The 9,583-nt window shown below is 45.9% G+C and overlaps 1 protein-coding gene across 1 annotated transcript in view; it reads left to right on the top strand.

Moving 5' to 3' along the window:
- Positions 1-8,511, top strand: part of LOC147320192 (alpha-1A adrenergic receptor-like) — a 9,514-nt gene extending 1,003 nt beyond the window's left edge. Inside the window, exons 2-5 of the mRNA XM_086308068.1 lie at positions 939-1,190; positions 2,244-2,637; positions 6,851-6,972; positions 7,047-8,511. Of these exons, the coding sequence (XP_086164194.1) occupies positions 939-1,190; positions 2,244-2,637; positions 6,851-6,972; positions 7,047-7,385 (1,107 nt within the window). The 3' untranslated portion in view covers positions 7,386-8,511. The remainder of the gene's footprint in view (positions 1-938; positions 1,191-2,243; positions 2,638-6,850; positions 6,973-7,046) is intronic.
- Positions 8,512-9,583: the final 1,072 nt, after the last annotated feature.

Below are 9,583 nucleotides of genomic sequence, written 5' to 3'. Positions count from 1 at the left end.
ATTCTGTCTGAGCGACTTAAGCATGAAACATGCAGGCGTACACTCGGACTAGGATTTGTTTCACTGCCAAATATTAATGTATTGATCCAAACCCTGCCGAGCCTTCGACCTGTGAACGATCAGAGGTGAAGCAGAGCGATGATGCTCGGACGTGGAACATGGACGCTTGTGTGAGCGCGCTCTAAATAAACCGGCTCAATCCGAGCGTTGCATAAGGCAGAGACGATAAGAGAGAGATGTCCTGATCCTAATGCTGGAAGAACAACGTTCCCAGGGAAAAGAGCAAAGTCAGAGCAAAGTCAGAGGTTCAGGTACATGCGGAGTTTACACTGCAGGTTTTAGGTGATACTAAAACATAACAGCTGCAATAAATGTGCAGGTTTATTGGGAACTCGCTTTAAAGATGCTGAATTTCCCTGATCTTTGATGACCTCTGATGGTTTCCTCAGACTCTGAGCTCTGGATTGGGTTAAATTGAATTTGCATTGATTTATGAGGAAGTTTGTGGCTAAACAGGACGCAGCCTTCGTCTGCAGGTCGGTGCTGGAGGCCTCACTGATGCTCCAGTTTGAATCGTTGCCTGTTTAATCTCAGTTTTATTCCACTGAACTTTGCTGTTGTACTGTAGAGTTTACTGGTTTACTGGCCGTTTCTCACCGCTCGCTGAGCTCAGCCGGTCTCCTCCACATGCTGCCCCCTGCAGGTGGCCTCAAGCACTGCATGATGATAGTAAAAGTGTCCGTGTTGAAGAGAACGAAGCGTGTGCAGTTGTCAAAGTATCGGGGACAGCGCCCAGACAGGCTGAGCATACACAGGGATTTAAATCAAGATGCAGGTTATCACTATAACCTCTGACCTCTGAGTTTGGCTGTAAAATGCTGATGTAAAGGTAATCATATCGATTAAACTCTGACCTGAATTGGACTTCCTGTCTGCAGGTTTTGGATTATTGGGTGTTTGGTCGGATCTTCTGCGATATCTGGGCGGCGGTGGACGTCCTGTGCTGCACGGCGTCCATCATGTCCCTCTGCGTCATCTCCATCGACCGCTACATCGGAGTTCGCTACCCACTGCAGTACCCGACTATCGTCACAGAGCGGCGGGCGCTGCTCGCCATGCTGGGTGTCTGGATCCTCGCCATCATCATCTCCATTGGCCCGCTCCTTGGCTGGAAGCAGCCGCCATCACAGGTACGGCAAATTACCCAGCATGCACCACAGACATGAACCCACAGACTGAAAGCATGTCTTAAAAACATGTTCTGTCTCACGTCCAGCAGGGGGCGACTTGCCTGATGTAGAAGGAAATGAGCAGCTTTTATTTCCCCAGTTTTATTGATGAGAAAGATTAAAAACAACAAATCTAAACGACGAGGGTCACATGATCACATCTCAGTATTCATTTATTTATTTTTCTGAGTATTTATATAAAAATATACTTCATTCTGTCAAAGCAGCAGCGGAGCCGTCAGAACCAGTTTATATTTCCCTGATTAAAATCACTCAAAAGCATAATGTGTTCATAATGTTTCATCTAAAAACACGAAGCATGTTTAACGTAGCTTCACGCTGTGCAGTCAGCGACGTCCAGTTCACGAACCATCAAATACTTCAGAAGTAACGCAGAGTCGGGGCAGACTCACAATATAAATCATTTTGTTTCACTGAGATTCATTTATCGTGATAACCTGTAAAGACGCGTGACTAACAGCAGCTAACAGCAGCTAACAGCAGCTAACAGCATCCAGCGTGACTGCTGTAGCTAGCTCTTCCCCTGTAATGCTCATTTCCTACATTTCTTGTCTTTAATGCTAAACTGTGTTCGGTCGCTGTGCACATGCCCACAAACTTCACACATCGTTAAGGCTCATCATCTAATCTCATCTCAATTTAGGGGGCGACCGTGGCTCAGGGGGTTGGGAAGCGCATCTGTAACCGGAAGGTCGCCGGTTCGACCAGTAAGAATACATAATGACTGGAGCGATTATTAATCAGGAAAAATCTCGCCCTGTGTTAGCTGGGATAGGCTCCGCCCCTGTGACCCTGACTAACCTGTGATATTTGACATTTTTAAGCGTTTTTCTTTGATTTCTGGATGATTTCGCTGACATTTCTTTTAAAAACACGTGTCTGATGACGTTCTGCTGCCCGTCTCAGAGGCCTCACAGGTGGAGCTCGTGGTGCAGGTGTAGTGTTCAGGTGTGATGTCACGGTTACACATCTGACCTGTGCTTCCTCCTGCAGGACGACACCGTGTGCCTCATCACCGAGGAGCCGTTCTACGCCCTCTTCTCGTCCCTCGGCTCCTTCTACATCCCGCTCGCCGTCATCCTCGCCATGTACTGCCGCGTCTACATCGTTGCCAAGCGCACCACCAAGAACCTGGAGGCCGGCATGATGAAGGAGCGTGCGGAGGACTCCAGCGAGCTCACGCTGAGGATCCACTGCAGGAACCAGCAGATCCAGGAGCTGTGCCCCGCCTCCAAGGCCAGCGGGGGCGGGGCCTCGACCGGACGCAGCTCACTCGCCGTCAAACTGCTTAAGTTCTCCCGAGAGAAGAAAGCAGCCAAGACGCTGGGTGTGGTGGTGGGCATGTTCATCCTGTGCTGGCTGCCCTTCTTCCTCGCTCTGCCTATCGGTACGTCTGCACTTCCTCTTCACTCATGCCATCGCAACAACACATGCTCACAGGTGACCTTTAACCCCGTCGGCACCATTATCAAAACGCAGCGTTCAAACACTCGAGCCTTCAGGGTCAGAAGTCAAACCCTGTTAAAACCAACGAAGAAGAAACAAAAACGCGTTTGTGCTTCATTTTGCTCCGACCTGGTTTACGGTCTCTGACAGGTTGCAGCTCCAACAGCGCCACCTTCAGTCTGTTTCAACCTCCCGTCACACTTCCTGTTTTCAGTTTCAGTTTGTTAGAACAATCAGCCAATGAGGCTTCAGTCTGTTTGTGATTGGTGGAAACATTACTGAACATAGCTGGCCAATCAAATCATTACTTCCTGTTTGAAATCCAGGGGAGGTGAGCTCTGATTCGCCTTTATCATGATCACAGAACAGGAAGTGCTCTTTGCTTCTGGTTCCTGTGCTGCTGTTAGCAAGAAACAGGGTCAGGGGTCAAACCTTTATGACCTCAGGTGAACAGCTCACCCTGATCATGTGATCGTTCTTAAAGGTTCAGACTCAAATATGAGACACGAAGAAGAAATCAGAGTTTGGAGCGAGTGCTGAGCTCACATCTGGAGGTGATCTGGTGTGAACGCCTCAGACTCAAACTTCAGATAAAACTTTAAAGCCGCGCTCCGGCCGGCTCGGGATGAAGAGGAGCAGAATCTGGCAGAAAATTGGACGAGGATGTAAAGAGCTGCGACGGCGCAGCAGAAATCCTCCAACAACATCATTAGAGGAGAAAAACGGGTCCTCTGTTGGCTTTGGCAGCACAGCGGCAGCGGCTGATTATTTTGGGTTTCATAGTTTAAATATTTGAAGCTCCGGCTCTGCGTCAGCGGCCAATCAGAGGCCGGAGATAATGGGACCGGTCCCAGGAATGACTCGGGGCGTCCGCGGTAACGGAGTGTGCAGGAAGTGAAACACGCTCGCTGTTTCTTTATTTTCTGTCACAAAGTTAACACATCAGAGCCATCAGGCCACGCCCCTATTTGTAAACAAAGAGCTCTGAGCCAATGAGAGCAGCGATCTGAGGTTGATCTGAGGTCGGAGCTCCTTTAAAGACCCGGAAAGATCCAGAAAGAGCAAAACTGCACCTGAGCAGGAGGGGGAGTGACAACGTTTAGCACCTGCAGCTCTCTGAACATTAGTCCAGTCTGCTCTGTGGACTTATTCAAACTCATCAATCTGAAGATTTAAAAACAGGAAGTGATGTAAACAGAACATCTGACACTTACACGAGGCTGTAATTTACCTGTGTCAGACTCACCTGCTGTTTTACACATTTTTAAGCCTCCATGTTGGGCTCTCGTTTCAAGAAGTGACCACAGTGAAGTTATCAGCTAATGCTAGTTAGCTCGGTCTACCCCTGGTCTACACACACACACAAACACAGATACCTGCTAATTTTACCACAACCCTGTCTCCGCCTCCTCAGACGCTCTGTTACTACAGTAACGTCACAGCAGCCATGTTATTGGTCACATGATGTCATTAAAAAGGTTCCAACAGCACAAACATGTCCAGAGCTCCAGCTCAGGTGAAGCTAGCAGACAGCTAACAGCCACCTGTCAGTAACAGGTGGCCACGCCCCTAACAATACAAACTTTAAACAGATGAGTAATGAAGCATCCTCTCTGAGAGTGCAGCTCTGAGGTGTCACGCGTTCACAGCGGCGGTGCATATAAGGAGGTCGTCGGGCCTCCGAGCGCCGCGGAGTGGAAGGACTCAGACCTCCTAAAAAGGCTGCTGGAGGAATCCCCGTTGATCCGCCTCAGCTCGGCTGTAACTCTCTCAATAACACTGACTTATCTCAAAGAGCCCGCCAATCACACCGAGCCTTTCCCACAATCCCGCTGACTTCAGGTGACCTCTGGACCGCCATGGGTTTCATTAGAGACAGACAGCGGTGGCTTACTTTGGGCCGCGAGCCTCTGATCCGCTGAGTCTCAGAGAAACAGTTGCAGGATTGGACGAGCCCAATTTAACCCGCCGCTGTTTTCCCGAGACACACGAGCCGTCCACGACTTTGCGCTTTTCTACATCCGTCGAACCTCGTCCGGTTAAATATGGCTCAGTGATGTCTTCATACCGGAGTCACAGCAGAACTTCCTGCTCCTCCTCAGAGCTCAGACTTCTGAGGAGGAGCAGGGAGCTAACCTAACCCTAACCCACCTGTAGATGAAGTCAGTGAATGAATGTGAGCTCTGTTCATAATAATCCTTCTTTGTCTGACATCATGAGTGTTTGGAGACTTGGGCTGATTATTAGAAACTTCATGTTTAACCTGAATACCTGCTGCGGGACCCACGACTGTCAGAGACCGCGCCCGCTGCGAGCGCTCCCTGGCTCCAAGCTGCTGACCTTCGTCACGCTGCATCAGCTCCGTGCTGAGTCATCATCTGCACTAAATCAGCAGAGGGGGCAACCCCGCCCCTCACAGACGCTGCTGAGCGCGCTCAGAGAGGCTCACAGCGCGGGAGGATGATGCTTCAGCTGGAGCACAGAGACACGTTTATAAACACAGCAGAAACGTGAGATTCTCTGGTTCCTCCTCAGCGCGCTCGCATCCACAACAGGAAACAGCAAAAAGACGCTACGCTTTAATGTGGACAGTGATCAGAAACCAAAGAAGAAGAGTGTCTGGAACCTGAACCATCACCAGACCAGGAGTTTTGCTTCCTGCAGCACAGAGGTGCATCATGGGAAACTGCAACATGTTCTAAACTTCAGTCAGTCGGCTGCAGGATCACCTTACAAGTCTATGTTCAGGGCAAAATAATCCTGCTGCTCAGGAGGCCGCCTCAGCAGCAACAATCTGGTCCTCTAGAATCCTCTGACACCAGGAGATCACCTCCACCTGAGAGAGGAGGAGGAGTCAGCAAGGCTTTAATGTGTGATCATAAAATAATAAAAACAGACGTGATGTCTGCGCTCTCACTGAACGTCAAACCTGATTTGTCCACAGCTGCCAAGTTTTTACTGGTGTCGGTTTTAAATGGTTCCTAGCTCACACCTGGAGCTCACACCTGCACAGAGACCGATGATCATGTCATTTATAATGAAGCTGATTTAGTTCTCTGACTTGATGAGATGCCAGCATGAACTTAGCCTGTTGTTGAGGTGCAGGTGGAGACGGAGGTGGAGGTGTGGGGGTCGAGAGCTCGTCACTCTTTGGTTTGATTGCAGCCCCAGTTTCACTCGAGTGTTTAGTTTGTGAGGGCTTTGATTGGTCTGCGCTTCAGCCTTCCTCCTCCTCCTCCTCTGATGCAGCTCTGCAGGGCTGTGTTGTGGTGAACGCTGCCCTCTGCTGGTCATAATTCTGTCCTGCAGCTTTTTCTCTACACCACCAGGAACAAAAGTCAACGTCCTTTCAAAGAAAAACGAGCAGAAGTCAAAATAAAAATTATTTTTATTTAAGGAATAAGAAAATTCCTGCTTCGGTTCATCCTCCTTTCACACAGCTTCAGGTTCTTTATCAGAGTCCATCTTCCTCCTGACGTCTGTCTGAGGGTCTGAACACTGAACTGATGGTTTAACACCTGGATTTTTGTCTGTACACCTGAATCTGGAATAACACGTTTGATCAGCTGACTCTGATCGATTACTCAATTTGGATGGGAAACAAACATCTGCATCCATCTGTACGAATGGTCACACACTTCATTTGTTTAACAAAAAAAGGCTCATAAAGTGTTTAAAATTAGACTTTGTTACCAAATAAGACGGATTAGTGAGACTTTCCTGCTTGAGTGCAGCTAACTAAACAGTGAACAGCCACGTCCTGCTACAGTGGAGTGGACGGGATGTCCTGGTTTAACATGAACTCACTGCTGCAGCACTACAGTGATCCTCCCACACTGATGTTTAGTTTCTGTGTCCTTATTTACCTCTGAGGTATCAGTTCTGTCACTAGTTAGCTAACATGAACTAATGTTAGCCACAACCAACCAATCACATGACATCACGTTTGCACTGATGATGTTTTTAAAACTTTAAACATTTATTTGTTAAACCCAGCGTCACAAACAGACTTGCATCTGTGTGAGTGTCTGAGAGCAGGGCTCATCATGTCCCCTGTAAAGCAAGACAGAAGTGCAGCAGTCTCACCTGAAGCTTTGTGTTTGTTTGTTTGTTTGTTTGTTTGTTTGTTTGTTTGTTTGTTTGTTTGTGCTCAGGCTCATTCAACAGCAACCTGCGTCCTCCTGAAACCTTCTTCAAAGTCATCTTCTGGTTGGGATACTTCAACAGCTGCTTGAACCCAATCATCTACCCGTGCTACAGCCGCGAGTTTAAACAGGTAACAGTTTAAGCTCCGCCTCCTTGTCCTCCTGCAGGTCCAGCTGACTCCTCCTCTCTGCTTCCTGTCCTCAGGCCTTCATCCGAATCCTGCGCTGCCGCTGGAAGAGGAAACGTCAGGATTGGCAGGCGTACTACAACTACCGTGGCCATCAGGGCTCCAACAACTCGTCCTTCATGAATGGCAGCCAGCAGACGTTGTCCTCCGTCAGCCCAAGTCCGCTCTGCGTCACATCCAGGCTCCGCCCACTGCCGTGGCCGTCTTCCTCCTCCTCAGACAGAGACCTCCTCCCTGGATCGGTGGCGGAACGAGGACGGCTGAGTCCGCGGCCTACACTGGCTAAAAAAGCCGGGACGGGGCGGAGCATGGGAGTGGGACGAGGGACGTCAATGAACGGGGATGCTTCTGTCTGAGCCGCACAGGAATCTGGAACGCTAGCTGCAGCCTCAGATGTCAACGCCCCTCCCTGCTGTTAACAGGAAGTGGCTTTAAAAACACTGAATGCACAAAACGCTCTTTCCGCCCAGGTGTGACGACCGGACCTGAACATGGGTGGAGCTCCTCACCTGCTACAAACACAATGTTGCGACATGCGGTGGGTTTCTGGCAGTTCACGGCTGTCCACGACACTTAAGACTTCAGCACGAAACCTTTAATGTGAAAATCCAAGCATCCTGCTTCTTTTTTTCATATCAAAACATTAAGATAATAAATCCAAATTTCTCCTAAAACAAAAACTTTGTTTTAATGGAAAAAATGAAAAAAGAAACAGCACAGATGTTAAAAAAGTAAACATTTTATTTATTCACTTATTGACGAGGTATTTATTTTATTCAAATAAATCAAAGTTAAAACATTTAATGCTTATTTAACCCTACTACTTCTTCTTCCTGCTCACAGACCAGCTTAAACGTTCGTTACGCCCCCTGCTGGACTGGACTGAGAATGAGTTTTTCAGGAAAATAACAAAATAAAATACAAACATGAATATTTTGGTTTCTTAAGGAAATTCTAAAACTTCATAAGAAAATCTTCTTAAAGCTCTTAACGTAATTTTGTTTCACAATTTATCTTTTGTTTGTTTTTAAAGACTTTTATTCTGAAGGTCTCTTAACTCAAAGTCAAAGTAGTTGGTCATAAAGGGCTCTTATTGTGAAGGTCTGACATCACTGATTAGTTAAAGACTTTTATTGTATAAAGCTGCGCCTGGTGGTCGTCTGAGGTACTGCAGCTAAAAACACTAATACTGAAATATTTATTTTAGAACAAAAAGTGTAAAAAGAAAAAAAATCCAAACTTCTTAAAAACAACTTGATTTTTAATCAAAACGTTGAATCTACAATCTTAACACGTTTATTTATGATTATTTGTACTTTATTTATATTTCCATACTTCTGTTGTTGTAATAAGTGACCTCACTGTAAATTAAACTCATTCATCTAATAAATAAAATACTTTTATGGGTTAATTATTATCGATTATCATGTGTTTATTTAACTGCTAATTGATTATTTTTGATGTGTTTCTTTCAAATGGTTTTACATCAAAGCAAAACGTGGTTCGGGCCATTTCATAAAATCCATATGCAATCCGTGTCAGTACAACTCGGCCAATAGCTTGCAGGGAACAGCACAGTGATATTTGCTGATTGGTTAGACCACAACGAAAAACGTGACTTTTCCAGGAAGCTCTGGTGTAACTACAGGGGTCCAACAAAGAATGGCCACGCATCATACTGATGTCTTCGGAAATTTATTTCTCTCTCACTCTTATTGTCTTCAGACACCGTGAAAACTGAAGAAACACAAAGTTTACAACATAAATGTTTTGAGCTTATCAGTCTGTCGCATCTTCAAAAAATAAAAATACAATAACTGAGCCTTACACCGGAGTATCGTTGCACTGGTTTACTGAACCTTTCTTTCAGGGCATGTACAGAACATGAGCATCCATTTTTCTACTGCCTCCTACAGGACACACACTTCTTCCACTTCCTTACACATTAATGTAACACAGAACTAATACTGCCTCTCCTGGCATTACCATTGTAACAACACATTCATTCTGTTTCTTTCAGAAGAATAACAGGAACTTAGGATGTAGGTATCTATGAATAATAACTATTATGTATACTCATATATTTATATAACCACTTATTTCTTGCGATACCACACAGTCTCTCATATCAGTGTCCATAAACAGTCTTGTGCAAGCAGAACAGAAAAATGCAGAATAATGGATATCACAAAAATGTCCTCTCATTACCAGTGTAGAACACGTATGCAACATTATACAAACAATATACATGAAACCATACCGTGTGCGCCTCTTGGACCACATGCAGAATAACATTAACGCTGAGGCTGTAGATGCATCTGTAGCCATGTATCCATGCTAGCTCCACAATGCCATGGTTGTGCTCTCAACCAAACTCTGGTCATGTGACAATTACAAACTTTACAGCACTTTACATATTTAACAAACCCATATTTTGTAATCACATATTTTAGACATGTTTTTTAATTAATGTTACACTTTTATCATCTTATCTTATAAATAAATGAACTAAATTAAGCATGAATCTATCACAGAAACATGAAATAACCAACTT

The sequence above is a fragment of the Aulonocara sp. 'chitande type north' Nkhata Bay genome, linkage group LG10 (assembly GCF_057382095.1).
Source record: "Aulonocara sp. 'chitande type north' Nkhata Bay isolate Kocher_YH1m ecotype deep benthic linkage group LG10, A_spYH_male_GT1.1, whole genome shotgun sequence".
Classification (NCBI taxonomy): domain Eukaryota; kingdom Metazoa; phylum Chordata; class Actinopteri; order Cichliformes; family Cichlidae; genus Aulonocara; species Aulonocara sp. 'chitande type north' Nkhata Bay.
The sequence above is the reverse complement of the archived record's forward strand: the minus strand, read 5'-3'. Positions and strand labels throughout refer to the sequence as shown.